The 21,049-nt window shown below is 36.3% G+C and overlaps 1 protein-coding gene across 3 annotated transcripts in view; it reads right to left on the reverse strand.

The window, feature by feature from the left end:
* The window catches only part of sdccag8 (serologically defined colon cancer antigen 8), a 142,068-nt gene that overhangs the window by 83,979 nt on the left and 37,040 nt on the right, over window positions 1-21,049 (reverse strand). For all 3 annotated transcript variants that reach the window (XM_012963721.3, XM_012963720.3, XM_012963723.3), the window contains 3 exons: window positions 16,992-17,126; window positions 16,126-16,242; window positions 6,323-6,465 (listed from right to left, as the gene is read on the reverse strand). In XM_012963721.3, the coding sequence (XP_012819175.2) occupies window positions 6,323-6,465; window positions 16,126-16,242; window positions 16,992-17,126 (395 nt within the window). The remainder of the gene's footprint in view (window positions 1-6,322; window positions 6,466-16,125; window positions 16,243-16,991; window positions 17,127-21,049) is intronic.

The following is a 21,049-nucleotide window of genomic DNA, read 5'->3' on the forward strand; positions in this document are numbered from 1 at the left end:
ACACGGGGGAGATTAGTCGCCCGCGATTAACTCCCTGTTCACGGGCGACTAATCTCCCCGAGTTGCCTACCCCTGCCATCCCACCGGCGAACATGTAAGTCGCCGGCGGGATGGCAGACGCGGCGGGGCGATTTGCGCGAAATCGCGCCGCCGCGTCTGCCATCCCGCCGGCGACTTACATGTTCGCCGGTGGGATGGCAGGGGTAGGCAACTCGGGGAGATTAGTCGCCCGCGAACAGGGAGTTAATCGCGGGCGACTAATCTCCCCCGTGTGCCAGAGCCCTTAAGGGCTCATACTCATGAGTGTTTGTTCCTGCGCACCTGTGGTGGCGTTCACCTGTGTTCCAGCACAGGGGAGCATAAGAAGAAAAGCACCCTATTCTTTTTAGAAGTGAACTAAACCCTAAAGATGAATATGGGTAGAAATTCCATATTAATTAAATTAGTATTAATGATATAGGTCTTTACAGTTGTCACAGAAACTTCCCATCTTGGAATCTGTTAGAACTGTGTGCCCTGTGCAGCTGTTGAGAAGCTGAGCTTTGCGGTTGTTGCTAATTATCAAGCAGAAAATGAGGTTGGCCTGTAATATAAACTGATGCTACAGGACTGATTATTAAATTCTGATGCTAATTGCACAGGTTTCAGAGCTACCATATAGTATCAACCTGAATGAACTACTAATTAGCCTTATATAATTAGCCATATATATATATAGATAGATAGATAGATAGATAGATAGATATATTTTGCAAGTCAGTCCCTAAGTGCACAGAGCATGAGGTGTATTTACTATGTGGTACACTTATTGATATAACGCAGAGTTTGCTAGACTCTAGAAACTGTCAAATAATACTTTATTCACAAAACAGCAACATGCTACAGGGAGGTCTTAAATGATAATGTTTTCAGATGAATAGGGTAGCAGCCAAAATGTCAGTTTGGATGAACCTGAGATCTGCGCACAGGCAAACTGAACACATGGGGGCTGATTCATCAAAGTACGAGTTTGAATCCCGAAATGGGTAAAATTCGGATTGGATACAATAATTTCTGATGATCGCAAATATCAAGAAAGTGCTTATGAAAAAAGTCAAATCAAAATTAGTCACGATGATATCGTATTGGCGATCCGAAAGTCACAACATTTTCGTATCCAAACGATCGTAGACAGCGGGAAAACCTTTCTGACTTTGATCCTTCTTTGCATGTCTTTGGAAGCCTCCAATAGGACTCAACAGCATTTTGTTGCACTAATTGTCACGCTTTTTGAGGCAAAGTAAAAAAAAAGTTGCGCAAATTAACAAAAAAGTAGCAAAAAATACGCACAGTACGAAAAATATGATTTTTTTTGTATTCAGAAGATATCGAACTTTGATAAATGAGCCCCATGGTGTCGTGAGTGGTGGCATCCTGCTTTAGGCTAATGCCAGATGAGGCGTAGGGCAAGCGGAAAATCGCTTGCTGAAAATACCGCCCTACGCCTCCTACATGTGCCTGCACCCGAATGAATGGAATACTCTTGGGTGCAGGCACATGTAGCCGAAATAAGCATAAAAATGCAAGACTTTCAAACTCTCGTGTTTTTATGCGTAATTCTGTCCGCACCTGAGCGTATTCTATTCATTCGGGTGCAGGCAGGAGGCGTAGGGCGTTTTTCCACTTGCCGAAAATATCCGCCCTACACCTCGTCTGACATCAGCCTTACACTTTACATTTTTCTTTTGTAGTGGCTTATTTAATAAAGCAGAGAGAAGCAGATACAAATTGCATGAATGTGCTATTTGTGCGTTATGCGTATAATGCACCTGTGTGAACAGGTGTGGTGGTTTACACTTTAATTCTGTCAGCTTGAATCCTTTTTAAATATATGTCACTGTGTTACAGTTTAGCAGTGTAATCTATGTATGTTATTTCTGTGATATTTTACAGCTAATGCAACAAGCAAACAGAAATATTTGCTGTGTGTTACTGCGAAAGGATAGTTTGCAAGGTCTCATATGAAATCAATGAACACACCACTGTAAACATCATGGATACTATGGCTACCCAGCAGATTCCTTCTCTGTGGTCAATCTTCCCAGCTGCCCTATCTGTTATTGTCTGATTAGTTCTGATAAACAGCCCCTCCCATGCCATCTTTGAGTACCATCTGTTCTGCACAAGATGGCTTTTGCCCAGAAACCTAATGCTGCCCTCCTACCTGGCACCCAGCTACCATGCTTCCCCTAAGGTGCTAACACAGGTTCTCACTACTGGCACAGTTAGGCTTTCATAAGTACTACTTTGACAAGAGCAGGGTTGCCTGTAATTTCTCTTTTATCTTGGTTTTTGATTGTACAACCACCTCCCACTGATTCCGTTTGCTTCAGTTTTGTTGCTCACAGATTTTACTCTCCACATTAATCTCCCTCTGGCATTTTACTACATCTGCTTCCTTTTTTATTATTCATTTTAAATTCAAGCCACCCCACTCCTAAAAATAATTATAAAATTTATAATCTATGTTGACCCTTCAATTTCTTAATTTTAAAGACAGGTAGACCAGATAGCCAAATTCTTAAACCGCGTTGTGTTTTTTTTTCTTTATTAAATATTCTGGCTTCTAAAGAGGAATTTTAAATTGAATTATATCAGCAGTGCTGTACCAATAAAAAAAGGGCAAGCACTGAAAGCGTAATACTGCAGTTAGAAATTCTAGCAATTATTCTTAGCATAAAATCATTTGTGTGTGATGCAATTATAATATATTTTTACATTTATGTACAAATATATATCTTCATTTCAACTGCATCAGTGAGGTAAAAACTCTACTATTAATACATAAGGGAAAGACACACATTTTGAGAACCACACAAAACACGATAAAAATATAAACGTACACTTATAAGCCTTGTACAGCAGATTTTTTAAAATAAATGCTGGGATAGTTATAAGTACAGTCACAAGTGCATAATAGCCTTGCTTTAATTTTAAAAAATGCTTGATGGGGAATGGTGTTTTAAGAGGTTTCTGGATAATGGGTTTCTGCATAAGAGATCCCATATTTATATTAGCAAGAAGATGCATAAAATAAACTGCTGTTTGCATATTAACAAAGAAAGTAGTATCTTGGCAATATAAGATTTCCTACAAAGAAAGAGAAACAATAATAAAGATACCACAAATTTATCTTTGTAAAATATATCTGTTTAGAATAAAAAACTGACCCATATTTTGCAAAAACACACAACCAAGGTACTTGATTGTGAAAGCATTGCTTTAAACCTTTAAATATAAATAAGTTTGGTTAATATTATTAGTTATATTTATGAATATATTATAATATATAACTATTGATGGTGATATCACACTTGTGCATATCCAGAAAAGGACATTTTTGTGAACACAATAACTATGCAGTTCTATTTAATTATGTGGAAACAAATTAAAATCTTATAATCTTAAAATATATCTCCATTTAAAATGCTAGGTGATAGCAGGGTAAAGTTGCTTTGTGTGCAAAAATTATCATTTCTGTGTATTATTAAAAACTGAAGTTTGTCAAAATAAGTACAAAATAAATTGTTTTGTATATAAAATTCCTTGGGTGGACCACAAATTGATGTGTGCACTTAGAGTAATTATTATTTACTACTCAACAGAGGTGTAACTAGAATAAAGCAGACACAGGGGTCTGGACCACTGGGTGTGCTGTATTGTCTTCCCCCTCTCCAATCCACTAAAATTTTCTGCTCGCCTGCATATAGACAAGCAGCAGGTGGGTGGCCAACTAAGACTAGAGCCGGAGGGAGCATGACATTCGTGCAGTTACCCACTAGTATAGTTAAGATCCTGAGGTCCCTACAGAATAGAAAGAATTTGTATGGTTTTTAGGAGCTATTAAAATGTTAGCAGACATTAAAACCACAAGGGCAACGATAAAGAGCCCCAATTTTTCAAAACCACGTATAATGTGAAGTAAAAATTCTTTAAGTGGCCTTTTTCTGACCACAACCATGGCTGCAATCAGACAAAAATGAAAACACACTTTGCACAAACTGATAGCACTCATTAAAGATGTGTTTACATCACAGCACCAGAGAGTCAATGTCTGGCATTATCTTCCTCATAACAGAACATGTGGAGTCTGTACTAAATAAACTATTTTGACTACTTGTAGATACACCTCTTGTCTCAAATCAATTATTCAATGGCCAAATAGATATAATTTACAATCACATATATATATATATATATATATATATATATATAACTTACAGAAAACAGTATCATATAACCTGCAGAAAGGCAGCCTTCAGTGCCCCATATGGCGCTTAGCCTCTTCATAATTTGAGACATTAGGGGTTAGGAAGGGCATAACCATTTAAAAAAAAAAATAATTTAAACCCACTGTTTGAAAGAAATGGAAGGTTCCCAGACAATCTTTGAAATTACTGTATAGCTCATTCTGCAATTCCCTGCAAGTGTATGTTGGCTTTAATACAAACCCCATTTTCTAGTGAAATACAATAAGAATAAAAAAGGCCTCTATTGCTTTGCATGCATTGTTTCTCTATATTTTATCTGTTGTTTAACTTTGTTAATAATTTATAATTAAAACAAGCTGGATTTACATTAACAGCCAAGGGTATCTTATTATGAATCCCAATTTTTTGGAGGTTCATTAACTTCTAATATTTTTTATCCAGATGCAAGCTGTTTGTGCTACCTTCCATCTGTTACTACAAAATGCTAATAAAAGTATCAGTCAAGCTGAAATTCTTACATACAGATATAGACAAAAAAGATAGACAGACAGAAAATTACAATTGTTTTGGTTATAATGATACAACATAATTTTATTATGCACAATAACAGATATTCTGCTGCTATTTTTTTTTTAATATAAGAATGTTTTCAGTATGCAATACAATGTAAAAATAATAAAAAAAAAAACACAATAATTAAATGGTCACGTTTTGGTGGAGACTTTAAATTCCTTGTTAACATGAAAACAAGAGTGAAGGCTACAGAAAACTTACATTGTTCTGTATATTAAACTGCAGAACACCCTATTGTCTATGCACATCTCAGAGGCAGGAAGGGAGATCATAAATGACAATCCTGAAAGTTTCCTTTTAAATTATGCATAGTACAAGTAAAAATATGCACACATCTTCTGAACTCCCAAAAATATTTCCCTTAACCTTGATGCCTATGTTTGACTTAGCTTGTCCTTGACTGTTCTGCGTTAAAGGTTGGTCTGCTTCTTCTATATTTTAGTGATGTATACACCGGTAAATTCTATTATGTTGTTTTGCATAAACTTTGCTTGTACAGGTATAGGATCCATTCTCCGGAAACCTATTATCCAGAAAGCTCCAAATTATGTAAATATTCAAACAGTACCTTGTACTTGATCCAAACTAAGATATAATTAATCCTTATTGGAGGCAAATCAATCCTACTGGGTTTTATTTAATGTTTAAATTATCTTTTAGTAATCTTAAAGCATGGAGATCTAAGCTATGAAAACATCCCTTATCCGGAAGACCCCATATCCCGAGCTTTCTTAATAACAGGTCCCATACCTGTATTACATTTTTGCTCTGTAACCACTTACAGCTAGCTGGATCTAGGCCAAAGATATACAAGTGTTTTAGCACCTCATCTAGTTAAGGGGGAAGGTGTTTCTGGGAATCACCTGGCCTGACTAAACAGTATTTTGCTACACAACTGCTTCTGAGTAGCACAATTTTTATGATCTAGGATGCTTCAGACAAAAGCCAGATAATATTAGTTATTATGCTCTGGGATTTCTTTAGTAATGCAGACTGTTTTTAGAAATGGCAATAATTTCAATACTTTGCCTGCCACATTTTGCTCAATCTTATGTAATCATTGCTTAAAATAGACAACAAGAATTTTTGTGTGTGTTTGTGTGTATGTGCACTTGCAAATAACATTTGACTATTTTTCAAAAATGTTGCATAAAAAGAACCCATGTTTTTAAATCTGCAATTAAATCCAATGCAATGACTTAAAATATTCAATTTTTTATTTCATTTCTTACAGCTAAGCAATATATATATAATATACATAAACATATAGCATTTTAATTTAAGAATGTTCCTTGCAGCTAATCATTACTATTTTACGGAAATATTAATGCTGTTGTTTGTTAGTATATAACCTTTGTATAGAACTTTCGAAAGCTGCTTAGAATTATTAGAACATAAGGATAACAGTTAAACTGCCTGGAAGCTTTTAGCAAAAAAATGAAAAGAAAAAAAAAAAAAAAAAGAATTTGTGCAATGGCATGTAAAAGGATTAAAGGTACCTGGTGAGGTGCAGTTGGTGCTCAGCATTTCCCAGCAGTTCTGTCAGTCTCAGACACTCATCTTTGGCTCTTGTTGCGTCCAGCTGGGCTTGTTCCAACCATTGCTTGTTTTTATTCAACTGCAATTCATGCTTTTCTATTTCCTATTAAAAAAATGAATGAAACTCTTGAAAAAAAATCACAGAAAACAATCAAAAGAGAAAAATATATAATATATAATATTTTGTGTCCAAATTAATGACAAGTTGTAACATCAAGGAGCACACTTGTTAATCAAAAGCAAAAAGTGTATGTTCAGTGCTGCAGTGTCATTGGTTGGTGGGTCTTTATCAAATATGTAGCACAAAACAAATTCATTTTGACCACATAAAATAGCGTTGAGTTTTAATCTGCCAACCATTTACAATGAAATTGTGAAATCTCATCGGTCAGATGGGAAAGTCTATGATTTGGGGGGGGGGTTAAATGGATAAATGTAGATGGCAGATTAAAACTCAGCACCTTTCAAAACCAACAGGTTCAGGAAACCAGGGATGTAACTATATAGGAAACAGACCCTGCAACTGCTGGGTGTCTAGTGGGACTAGACCAACAGATAGCTGCAGTATATGGTTATGGAGAATGTCTTGTTCCCAAAGTTTAGGAACTTCGTTATCTTTTGGTGGGACCCAATAACTATTCATTCCACTGCTGGAAAGTTAATAAAAGTGAAAACTCATTTAATTAAGCAAATAATTCACCATATAAGCAGTTGACACCCTATAATAACTAGTTCATATAAACAGTTCAATTAATATGCTAATAAGTTAATCAATTCATTAGTTTTTCAGTGGACTCTTCAATCAGTTTAATGAGTTTTATTGGTGGTCTGTGGGGTTTGCCCTAACTTTAAATCCTATATACCCCCCTGCCTCAACTGATGGCAGCCCTGTCATGGAATGCCATAATTTGCCAGTTGAAATAGATCATAAAATTGACTGGCAGTCTGGGGACTAATGTATGGCAAATTTGGCCATATGGGGTTTACCGTGACGTGGTATAGTGGCTTGTCAATTTTATGATCCTAACATTGTAACTAGAAACTCCTGTTTTTGAAAGTTTATGCACTTGCACAGACACTAAATTACTTTTGAAACAGGGGACCAGTGAATGTGCACTGAGCAATCCTCTCTCTTTTGTATACTTAAGCAATCAGTAGCACTTTCATTGTACTTAAAAATTTTTACTTAACCTTGAAAGGTTCCCATAACCTTCTTTTTTTGTATTTCTGTACTTTAGCGCAGTTATTCTGCAGTAAGAATGGCCAGTCTTCCACGTTGTTGTAGCACCACACAAACACCCCTTTAAATTTTTGGTCTTATGCCTTTAAAATGGGTGTTGGTCTGGGCAGTCTGTTCTTTAAAAGCTGCAAGGGGGGAGGAATAAGCCTGTGGAACCAATGCTGTGGTCTTGGCAATTTCTTATCAATAAAAGCTTATGATGAGGGAGGACTAAGGCCTGTAACTGAAAGCAATGCTCTGGTCAGGAGACACTTATCCCAAGAAATGCTACAATGCAGGGAGGTGCTAGCCTTTGAAAAATATAAACAGTTAGGACCACCATAAAATAATCTCTCTGATGCTTTATTTAGCAATAGAACCTTCCAGTGGACACAGGTTTAATTTTAGGTTTTCAGGGCTAAATTTCACACTGCTTCACACTATATTTAAAGGACATGTAAAGCCTACATTTGCCTACAATGTATATCTGTTGGGCACATCTCCGCCACCCAAATGGCATTTATACTGCATATATCCCCTCTGTTTGCCAGCACCATCACATTTTCCTAAAGCACATAGCAGTTCACCCCGTAGCCATTTTTCCTGATACAAAATCAAACACACACAAAGACCCTTATTCAGCATACATTTCATCAAGAACACAGGCTCACACAGGCACAACTGTCTTTGATAAAAGTTCTGCTTTGTTTGAGCTGAGCTCAGGAGAGGAGGTTAGAAGAAAAAAATTAAAGCTAGAGCCGAGTTTCTATGGGAACCAGCAATGCCATCTCTTCACTGGCTTCTAGACTGAAAGTAGTCAAAGCAATTTCCTGAGGAGCAATTTTCAGAAGGAGAAGGAAATCTAAGTGATTAAGGAGATGCTGCAGCCTTACTATTAACCTCTGGACAACCAGTGTGGGCGGCAATGGGGCAGTCGGTTCGGGGACCGCATCAACGAGCCGATGCGGTCCCCGATCCGACTGAATTTTCTAACCTGGCCGATAAATATCTGCCCAATTTTAGGCCAGATATCGGTCGACCAGGCCCCTCGGTTCTGCCCCTACATGGGCCGATAAGCTGCCGAATCGGTCCAAGGGACCGATATCGGCAGCTACTACCGGCCCGTGTATGGGGACCTTTAGGGAGTCCCTAAAGTGTGTAATTATATGCTGGAGGTTGCTGTGCTATCCACAGGGGAGAAGGAGGCATATGGATGTAATGGTGTGGCTTAATACGACTTAATAAACTTCTTTCACATATGAATGAAGGGTGATAGCCCTACAGTGAGCGCCAACCATTTGGGTTTTTGCCTAACCATTAATGTGGGTGGTCTTTAAAGCTCCTGTGATACCATGGGTGTGGTTTGATGTGCGTGTGGTTTACAAAAGGAGAGGGGTCAAACAGACTTCCATTATCGGCCTTTTCCATGTAAGCCAGAAAATTTCCAGCCCTCTATGGGGTAGTGCATATCAATAAGAACATTTTTGTCTTTCTCTTCAAATCTACCCAATTTTCCAAAAAACATACATATGAATTTTTATGGGAGAAACCCTACAAAAACTAAAAATTGTCTGTGTTCAGTGCTTACTGCCTGTGATTTTAGACAATTTTTTTTGGCCCATTATTAAAAATGAGCTTGTCTTTTTTTTTTTTTAATTCAGTTTATTGAGAAGATTTTACAGCAGTTTCAGCATATATACATCACATTATGAGTCACATTATGAGTTACACAATGTAATAAGGTTCTAGTGTGATACATGTTTTGCAGTAACAAAAGTTGCAAATAATGTTGCATCTGAAAATACATTGCAACCTTTTTTTTTGTGTGCATTTTCCTTTCCCCTTCCATTTCAAACTGTTTCCCTCAGGATGTTGGCACATATTGCAGTTTACAAACATATTATCTTAAAAGGACAAAGAAAGGTAAAAAGTAAGTAAGCTTTATCAGAAAGGTCTATGTAAAAACAGCCATAAGCACTCACAGAAACGCTGGACTGACTTCTCTGAAAAAAGATTAGTTGTGTCTGTAATTCCTGTGCCAGAGACACGCAGCTTTCTGTTCTCTGCTCTTTTCTGCCCCCCTCCCTCAAGAATCCTAAGAACTCCCTCCCCCCCCCCTTAGGAATGTGGATCTGAGCCAATCAACAGGAAGCTTCCTCATAGTCTTACTAACTGAGCATGTTCAGTTTGGTCTGGGTGTCTGTGCAGGAGTGAGGCATTATGGGAACTTTCTTTACACAGCTCAGCGTTTTTACTTCCTGTTTGGCTTCAGATCTTCTGAACAAGTGGGGAGTGGGGAGACTTAAGGCACTATTGAGACAACTGAAGGTATGCCTGCAGCTTGAGATTAACTCTTTACTAGCCTTTACTTCACCTTTAAAATGCTTTAATAACATACCACCTATTACACTAAGTGGATTTTTCTAGCCATTTTCCCCATATTTTTTTGTGTTTCTTGGGAGCTCCTCTAGTTTTGTATATATGCCTTTCCAGTGTACATAGATGTTCGACTTCAGAGAGCCAATGTGAATATTTGGGGGGTGTTGAGTGTTTTCATTTTCTTGTTATTGCTTTTTTTTTTCTTGCTAAAAAAAACCAAAACATTCTCTGGTGAATACACTAAGATGTTGTGCGAGTAGTTCTTTAAGTCCTATGCCTAGCAGACACTCCTGGGGGGGTACTTGGGAGTTTCACCTCTAGGATCAAGTCTAGCATATTCAAAACCTTGGTCCAATATTTACCCAGGACCGAACATTCCCACACCATATGCATTAGTGTGGCGTTTTCTACATGGCATGTAGGGCATTCCAATGTTATATTTGGGAATATTTGATGCAGCTTAGCTAGAGTGTAATACGCTCTGTGTACAAAATATAGTTTTATCATCCTATCTCTATAGTTAAGTGATGCTGTGAGGGGAGATCCCAGCACTTCATCCCAGCCATCATCATCTAGCGTACCCAGGTCTGTTTCCAATTTTACCTTAGTTTCTCTAGGGGTTTGTTAAACACTTTGTCATGCAGATTAGCGTACAGTGACGAGATTAGTACCTTTTGAGGAGCCTTGCATTATAAGTCTACTGCTGAGTTTTGCGAAATTTGGATAGTTTCTTCATTGTTTTGTAGTAATATCTTTTTTTTTTGTATCTGCATGTATTATAGCCATTGAGTGGAGCTGAAAGGTTTCTTTAAGGTGATTAAAAGTCTCCTATCCTGAGGATTCCGCAATTCATCCATATTGGCTTTTCCCCTAGTTTAGCAACATGCGGGAACCAGTAGTTACACCATAGGGGGGTCTGCGGAAGGAAGCCTATGAATTTAAGCATTTGTGTCGCCTTAATCCATATTAATCGAGCGTGTTGCATTATTACATTCTGGTATACCGTGTTAGAGGGTTTTTTAATAGACAACTATTGGAAGAAAAATTAGCCTGTCTAATGAATAATTTAAAATGGGTAAATGACTTTACTCTAAGTAAAACTGTAAATGTTTGCTAAATTAGCATTATTTTGCCAAATTTCTGCAAATAAAGCATCTTATATTCCACATGTTTTGGGTACAATGACAAAATAAGATACAGGTATAGGATACATTATCCAGAAACCCGTTATCCAGAAAGTTACGAATTACAGAAAGCCCATCTCCCCTACACTTCATTTTAATCAAATTTAGATTTTTAACACACGTTTTCCTTTTTCTCTGTAATAATAAAACAATACCTTGTACTTGATCCCAACTAAGATATAATTAATCCTTATTGGGGGCAAAACAATCCTATTGATTTTTAAGTGGACTTAAAGTATGAAGATCCAAATTACAGAGAGACCCCTTATCCGGAAAAACCCTGGTCCCGAGCATTCTGGATAATAGGTCCTATACCTGTACTAGCTCTGATTTATGTGTTGCTAAAGCCCCTGTACAGTAAGCAACATCAGAAATCCAAATATTTTCTCTCACACTCTTCTGCATCATCTTATCTTCCACCACAAATCCTGATTCATAATAACTACTGACCTATACACTCTAGCTAACTCCCTCCCATTCCATTTCCTTTTCCACTGATCCCAATTTACCTATAGTTGTATATGCTACTGACTCTAAAACACATTTCTTACACTCCTGTAAACAGTCTGAAAAGTTCACTTGGGAAAATCCTGTACAAATGCTGATATCAACCAATATGAATTAGGCATATATATATATATATATATATATATATATATATATATATATATATATATATATATATATATATATATATATATATATAAATATATACATATATACATATATATATAAATATATATATATACATATATATATAGATAAGTTGCTGATGCCTGGGTGCAGGTCCAAATAATGTTGAAAGTGCTCAAGAGAGGGTCAGCCCTCACAGGACTTATATAAACAAATTATTTTTATTAAAGAGGAGACTAACGTTTTGGCTAGCACTCTAGCCTTTATCAAAGTGGTGATAAAGGCTAGAGTGCTAGCCAGAACGTTAGTTTTTTTTATTATTTTACTTTATGTTTTACAGCTCTCCAGTTTGGAATTTCAGCAGTAATATGGTTGCTAGGGTCCAGTTTGACTTAGTAACCAGGGAGTGCCTAAATAGAAAGATAAGTAATAAAAATAAAAATAATAATAAAATTGGAACCATAACAATAGTTTTTTTTGTTTCTGGGGTCAGTGACCCCCATTTGTAGCTGAAAAGAGACAGAAGAAGAAGAAAAATAATTCAAAAACTATAAAAGATAAATGATGATGACCAATTGAAAAGTTGCTTAAAATTTGCCATTCTATAACATATTAAAAGTTAACTCAAAGGAAAACTATCCCTTTAACTGTAGGATTCCATCTCTGAAGTTTTCCTAAAAGGAACTTGCGCTAAGCCTCTTCAAAATTAAAATTCAACCTCTTGGTAGAACAAGCAGAGTATCTATTTGTAACTGTTGTAACTGTAAATCTGCCCTTTCAAGGAAATATATAACTTGATACCATACAAAACAAATGGCAAGAAAGACTAAGAAAATACATACTATTAATTCCCCTTCCCAGATAGAATTACAGTGCTGTCCAGGGCGTCTGTTGTCAAATCATATACAGCAAATTGTGGGCCAGATTATAATAAACTAATGGCGTCATTCCAGAATCTTTCTTGTCTTTGCACAGTATGAAGGCTATAAAAATATTTTCAACGCCAGAAGCCAGAAGCTTGATCTTAGACAAGAAGGTGTATTTACTAAGAGAAAAATACCCATACCAAGTGAGAAATGTAGTATCTGTGAATAAAGAATTTGCTTTGGTTGAGGAAATTGTTTTGCTGAGAGCTGTGAAGATATCTTCTGTTGTTTATGTTAGTTCACCCATCATAGGGACAATATTGTTTTTGCTTCCTGGATATTATCTCAATTATTATACCTTAAAACTGTCAGTAAATTGGATTCCAGGATTAATTCCTGCCTTCTGAAACTTTTCCACACCCACCCCTCTGACTAGTGAGGCAAAGCACTAAGGAGACTGATCTGATTAGACAGATGTGCTAGAGCCAGTGAGTTCCACTGGAAGAATAGGCAGTAGGAACAGGCAATATACAGCTATTTGTTAACTGAAATCACTTTAGGGCTCTGGCACACAGGGAGATTAGTCGCCCGCGACAAAACTCCCTGTTCGCGGGCGACTAATCTCCCCGAGTTGCCAGAGCCCTTAAGGAGCCTGCTGAAACTAAAGTCTGAGCATAATATTAGGATTTGGTAAGTTTAACCGCAGTAGCCAGGACCTCACCCCTAAGAAACAGCTCTCCGAATACCTGACACCTTTAGGTTACATCTGCCAATTAACTATCTTTTGCTTCTACATTTCTTCCAGATACAGCTAGAGGGCAATATTTACACACAACTGCTACATTTAAATATTCAGCTTTGTAGCCGACATGTGGGATGATAGCTGTATACTTGTGTTAAATATCAATGCCTAAACAAAGCTAAACAGAATACATTATGGCAAATTAGCCCTAATAGTCCCTGGCCAAATGATTGTAGTAAAGAAGAGTAATCCTACCCATACAACCTAAGTCCACAAACATACATTTAGGTCCACTCTAAGGCATCAAAGGTCTTGGGCACATATAGAGAGAGAGAGAGACAACTAGGGTTTATGTAAGAAGAAAATATTCTTTAACCTTCCACAATTATTTTGCCTAATACCATGGATAGTCTAAAAAAGATCTGTGCTAGGATGTTTTTCAGAGGGCAAAGGTCCAAAAGACAAGCTAGAAACTAGCAAATCTTTTTTTTTTCTTTATCTTTATTAAATAAATGATATTATATATATATAAATATAGATTTGAAACCCATATGAATAAGCATACAAATTATTATATACACACTACATAATTATCTATGCATACTAAGGGTTTGTTTGCAATTCAGCAATTTTAAAACAATACTGCAATGTATTTTTAGATTTAGGAATAAATTAGTATTAACATATAAAATTCACACAAACACACTTATATTATTTTTTATAATGCTGGTGTACCCCATTGGCTAGCATTTCCCTTATTACCCCAGAGTTACCAATATGTTTAGCTAATAAGTAAATGCTAATGAGTAAGCACAGGAATGCAGATTTGCAGGATGCAACGAAGGGAGACTTCTTGGATTCTGATAAATCTGTCCTGATCTGCACTGAAATTATTAACAAGGTAAAAACCATGTGTAAAAAAATCTTATTTTATTATACAACTATATTTATGTATGTTATTCACCTAAGTAAAATCACATATGAAAACAGAAAAGAAAGACAATTTTTTCACTTTACATAAAATAATGTTTGTAATTTTCTAAGAGGGTTTAACAGAGGTAAAAAAATGAAGTGAAAATACATTTTATTTTCTTAAGCATATACAAATAAACTCATTTAAGCATATCTAGTTATATGCAGCATATACAATGCTTTAAAATTATGTTTAAAATGTACATTTCAAGTGTTACTGTTACACAATGTCCACCTTTTTGTTCATTTTATAAAGTAAGCTATATTCTAGATGATAAAAAACAAACATGACATATGCTGCTTATTTCATAAAAATATCTTTTGCTTTTCTCCAGGTTTTGTTCAGCAATAGCATTCTTTAAAATCTTACAAACTTTTTAAAACATGAAAAATCCCTTGCAACCTGCAATAACCCTTATTTTTTGCAGACCATCCAAAATTTGTAAACACACGCAATAAAACATTAAAAAAGTTATATTAAGTTATATTTAAATTCTATTCATTTTAATTTATTTTAAGTAAATAAAATACAAAGGAAAATACTATGCACGCAAAAACAATATTCAGTTTAGTAAAAAAAATGATGCTAATTGTTTAATAACGATGGCTAACTAAACAAAATGTATTACAGGTATGGGATCCCTTATCTGGAAACCTGGTATCCAGAAAGTTCTGAATTATGGAAAGACTTCATAATAAACAAATAATTCTAATTTTTAAAAATTTCCTTTTTTTCTGTAATAAAACAGTACCTTGTACTTGATCCCAACTAAGATAATCCTAAAATAATCCTTATTGGAGGCAAAACAAGCCTATTGGGTTTATTCAATATTTAAATGATTTTTAGCAGACTTTAATTATGGAGATCCAAATTACAGAAAGATCCCTTATCCGGAAAACCCCATGTCCCGAGCATTCTGGATAATAGGTCCCATACCCGTACTACTAAAATATGTTACAATTACAAACTGTCTATATTCTTCCTTATATAAATATATTACAATACTGTAATGGAAGTAGCAATGCAAGAAAAGAGATTACACAAGGATATAAGAACTACAATTTAGCAAAAATGTAACAATAAAATACATAGATATTGTCATTCCTTTTAAATTATTATAAATGTAAGATGCAACAAGTTTATTACTCCCTTAAATTAAAACATTAATTCTGACAAAACGCATTTTAATAGTCAAAATTGGATCCCTTAACCAGAAACCTTAATAAAGGCCTTAATAAAATAATTTTAATTTTTAAAAATGGTTTCCTTTTATTCTGTGATAATAAAACAGTACCTTGCACTTGATCCTAACTAAGCTGCATGAATCCACATTGTTGGTAAAACAATCCTACTGAGTTTATTTAATGTTTAAATAATTTTTAGCAGACTTAAGTTATGGACATCCAAATTACAGTATGATTCCTTATCCGGATAACCCCAAGGATTTTGGATAATAGATCATACTGTACTAGATCTGTACTTCACAAGAAAAAAAGGCTACAAGTTCTATAGCAAAATATCCATGACAATGATTTTTATTCACTTTTTCATATGTAACTACATAATATATGTTTTGTTGCTTCACATACAGCTAATTTTATGCTGCCTCTCAAAGATATTTTATATATTGTGCAAGGCCTTACTTAACAGAGGTTTAGGAAATGTAAGCATCTGTTGACTCATTGCAATAGCATCCCATGCCTACATTGTTGCAATGGTGATGTTAACAATAGGACTGTTAGAAAAAAACTCATTATGCTCTCTTACCTTATTTTTAATATCAAGATCCTTCAGATTTTTTATTCTGTATTCTTTGTGCTCCTTTTCAGCTTCTTCTTTCTTCATTTTGATCTGATTTAGCTGAAAGCACATCTCTGCACACACCTGTTAGGAGTACAGAGATTTAAAGGTATTTCTATAGTATTAGAGATCTTCTGCTTCCATCTAGTGGTACCAAAATGAATGCCTTGTGCAGTCAAATTAGATAAAAAATATTAGACATAAAAAACAATGTTGCTCACCAATATCATAAGTAGATAATTATTTTTGCTTTAAGCAAATTAAAAAATTTAGATAATACAAAGCTACTATATTCATAAGAACACATGTAAATTGATCTTCACACAAGGGGTAACATATTACAGGTATTTGGGAGAATACCACAGTTGCCATAGTAGTATGGTATTGTGCAGGCTATTTAAAAAAACATGCAGTTGTGCTTCTTCTATTGCATTGTTTATACTTAAAAATGACTAGCAATTTTTCAGATGCACTCTCATTTTTTAAATGCTTTTTAAACCAACTTCTAAACCATGCATTAATTTCACTATCTCCCACTGCCTTACCTGACATATATCTGTTACAAATGTGTACCAAGACCACCAGGTCTTCCTTGCCCCTTGCAATAATATTTCCACTTTCTTCACCCCTGTCAGCAATCATGCCCATCTGTCACCTATTTGCCATTTAAATTTTAACACAGCTGTCTCCCTCTCAGCTGCCCAATCTCCACTCCCTAGAAGACAGCAACATTCCTATGATGCTGAAACAGTCAAGCAGGAATTAAAGATTGAAGTGAGCGTTCCTAAATAATTTCCACCTTAGCACAAAAAAATTGTATCTGTCAGATTTACCTTAGCAGTTTTTTCTTCCTGAAAGGCAAGCTTCTGCTGAATTTCTTCCAGCTCCCTTACTAGTTCATTTTTCTCTCTTGTAACCCTCTTTAATTGGCTTTCAAGTGTTGATGCATTTTCAGATAATGATGTGATCTGCAAGATATTTTTAAATATCAGCTATGTCGCAATTTAATAAACTTTGCATACAAAGGCAGTACGAAGAGAAATTATTTTGTTAGATTTTGCACTGCAAAAGAAGCAACCTTTAACTATTTGGCAGAGTCAGAAGAAGAGTTTGTCAGAGAGTCTTCTGCTTTTAAAGAATAACCATAAAGTAGAACAGTGTTAGCTATATAAAGCTTTAACTACATTCAACGGTGAAGAAGTAATTTACTGTGAAAAATGTACTAGCAGAAAGAAGCGTTATAGATGCTTAAATAGTGTAATAGATGTTTATGGAGGTCAAGGGTTAATCATACCCATATTTTGGGTCATCTCTTAGTGTAAATATGGCCCGTGATGAGTTAATGGTACCTATCATAGATCACCAGACAAAAAAGTGCCCTGAGGTAAGTATTTGGGATAAGGTTCTCAAGTCAATGTGAAACTGGATTCTGTTAAAGTATGCTAAGAGAGTAAAGGTACAGGATAGCTAGTAGGAAAACTTTCAGATACTGTAGCCTAGACACACCTGTGGGGTGAGATCGCCCCATGAAGGCAACTCTTGATAACTGTGAGCTGATATACTGAGCCTGTGATTAATCCATGTGAAGAAACAAAAATTTGATCCTATTTGGGATTTCGCATAAAACATTCTTCACAACAAGTTATACTAAACTTTATGACAACAGCTCTCATTCCTCATTATACAGGTATTGGATCTCTTATCCGGGAACTCATTATCCAGAAAGCTCCGAATTACGGAAAGCCCATCTCCCACAGACTCCATTTTAATCAAATAATTCAGAATTTTAAAACTGATATCCTTTTTCTCTGTAATAATAAAATCCTTATTGAATGCAAAACAATCCTATTGGGTTTAATTAATGTTTTATTGATTTTTTTAGTAGACTTAAGGTATGGAGATCCAAATTACGGAAAGACCCCTTATCCGGAATACCCTCGGTCCTGAGCATTCTGGTATGGTCCTATACCTGTACTCATTTTCATGTTCATTACTGGACCTATGCCTAAGTACCACCTATAGCAATAAAGGCCCTGGATAGCTTCAAATGTATCACTCCCAGTCATTGATTTCGATATGTGGATGACACCTGGGTTAAAATACACACAAGAGGTACACTGGTCACTGAGCACATCAACAAAGTGGACCACAACATCAAGATTACATGGAAAGATGTGCAAGATAACACGCTGGCTTTTTTGGACTGCTTGGTAAGAGTCAGAGAGGGTGGAAAGCTGGGAATAGAAGTCTACAGGAAACCAACCCACACAGACCAGTACCTGCTGTTTATCTCCCACCATCCACTAGATCACAAACTGGGGGTTATCAGAACCTTACATCACAGAGCAGAAAAGAGGCAAAGGTGAAAGAGTTGGAACATCTCAGAGGGGCCCTTTAGACATGTGGCTATCCAGACTGGGCCTTTGTTAAAACCAGTAGGAAGAGAAGCAATAAAGAACTTGGTCCTCCCATATGTAGCTGGGGTGTTTAATTTTTAATAAACACTGCATGCCTGTCTGCTTTAAACCCAGCAACACACTGAGACAGCAGCTGGTTCATCCAAAAGACCCAATCACAAAGCATAAGAAGAGTAACATTGTATATACAGTACAGTGCAGTGAGGAGTGGGAGAAACCACATACAATGCTGTTTTGGCACATCTCCCTGGAAGGTATAATAACACCTCAAAGCTCCAATCATGCTAATACAATCAACACCTCACCTTCATGAGATCCCTGATCCCCTGCTGGTTATGATAAACAGATTATGCTGATTGGAGCAACATGCCAGGGTATTTATTCCAGGAAGAACTTTCTTCTGAATTGAGAAAGCCAGTTGGATGACTGGCAAAACATCTTCAAGGAAAAAAAAAAAAAAACACAGCAAGTCCAGTTGATTTGACTTATTACTACAGATAAGTCTATATACCAATGGATGCACTTTGCTTTCCGTGGACAGGCTTAATAAACCTCTATGCCATATCTCCTTCTATTCTCTTGAATGTTCTCCTAAAAAATCATAGTTAGTGAGTTAATGATCTATTCCTGGTGTATCCAGTTTGGCTATCCAAACCATGGTTTCCACTGATACTACCTTTAACTTCGGGCAAGAAATTCACACAAAGCTGTTTTCAGGATACACAGGAGACGTTAAAGAACCTACTAGCACTAATGTGGATTGCAGCTCCAATTTATTATTCCAGAACCCCTCTTTGACACAATTTCTTATACCAGAACCCCTTCCTTGACAAAAAGCTAATATACTTCTCCCTAAGAACTAGAATACACGTCATTTTCTTATTTCCGAATTCAAAACTTGGATGTACCCTCACAGATTACAGAAAAACAAGTTTCACTACACTTTGCATTAGATTTTTTTTTTTTTTTTTTTTTTTAAAGGAACTCTTTTGCATATAAACAAGGATAGGGATACAGAAGGAATAAAGGGGGCAGAAGGGGGGGGGGGGGAGTTACAGCCATAGTTGAGTTTTACATTGCATATTTGCTGTTTACACTTACTTTACATACAGTAATTGTTGGCACCCCAGAAATTATTCCAGAAAATCAAGTATTTCTCACAGAAAAGTATTACAGTAACACATTTTGCTATACACATGTTTATTCCCTTTGTGTGTATTGGAACAGAACAAAAAAGGTAAGGAAAAAAGGCAAATTGTACATAATGTCACACAAAACTCCAAAAATGGGCTGGACAAAATTATTGGCACCCTTTCAAAATTGAGGATAAATAAGATTGTTTCAAACATGTGATGCTCCTTTAAACTCACCTGCGGCAAGTAACAGGTGTGGGCAATATAAAAATCCCACCTGAAAGCAGATAAAAAGGAGAGAAGTTCACTTAGGGGCACATTTACTAATCCATGAACGTCCAAAAAGCGTCCGAATGCGGTTTTTTCGTAATGATCGGTATTTTGTGACTTTTTTGCGAATCGTCGCAAATTTTTCTATCGCTCAATACGAAAAAGTCGTGACAATTTGCGAAAGTCGTAATGGCTATGCAAAAGTCACGACAATTCACGAAAGTCATAATGTCTATGCAAAAGTTGCGACAATTCACGAAAGTCATAATGGCTATGAAAAAGTCGCGACAATTCACGCAAGTCGTAACGGCTACGAAAAAGTCACAACGGTGACGAAAAAAATATGAAAAAGTCGCAAAATGTTCGTTTCCAATCCGATTTTTTCCCATTCGGGATTCGGATTCGTGGATTAGTAAATCAGCCCCTTAGTCTTTGCATTGTGTGTCTGTGTGTGCCACACTAAGCATGGACAACAGAAAGAGGAGAAGAGAACTGTCTGAGGACTTAAGAACCAAAATTGTGGAAAAATATCAACAATCTCAAGGTTACAAGTCCATCCCCAGAGATCTAGATTTGCCTTTGTCCACAGTGCGCAACATTATCAAGAAGTTTGCAACCCATGGCACTGTAGCTAATTATCCTGGGCGTGGATGGAAGAAATAAAATTGATGAACGGTTGCAACACAGGATAGCCAGAATGGTGGATAAGTAGCCCCAAACAAGTTCCAATGAAATTCAAGCTGTCCTGCAGGCTCAGGGAGCATCAGTGTCAGCGCAAACTATCTGTCGACATTTAAATGAAATGCTATGGCAGGAGACCCAGGAGGACCCCACTGCTGACACATAAAAAAGCAAGACTACAGATTGCCAAAATGTACTTGAGTAAGCCACAATTCTTCTGGGAAAACGTCTTGTGGACAGATGAGACCAAGATAGAGCTTTTTGGTAAAGCTCATCATTCTACTGTTTACCAAAAACGGAATGAGGCCTACAAAGAAAAGAACACAGTACCTACAGTGAAATATGGTGGAGGTTCAATGATGTTTTGGGGTTGTTTTGCTGCCTCTGGCA

Source organism: Xenopus tropicalis, chromosome 5 (assembly GCF_000004195.4).
Source record: "Xenopus tropicalis strain Nigerian chromosome 5, UCB_Xtro_10.0, whole genome shotgun sequence".
Lineage (NCBI taxonomy): Eukaryota > Metazoa > Chordata > Amphibia > Anura > Pipidae > Xenopus > Xenopus tropicalis.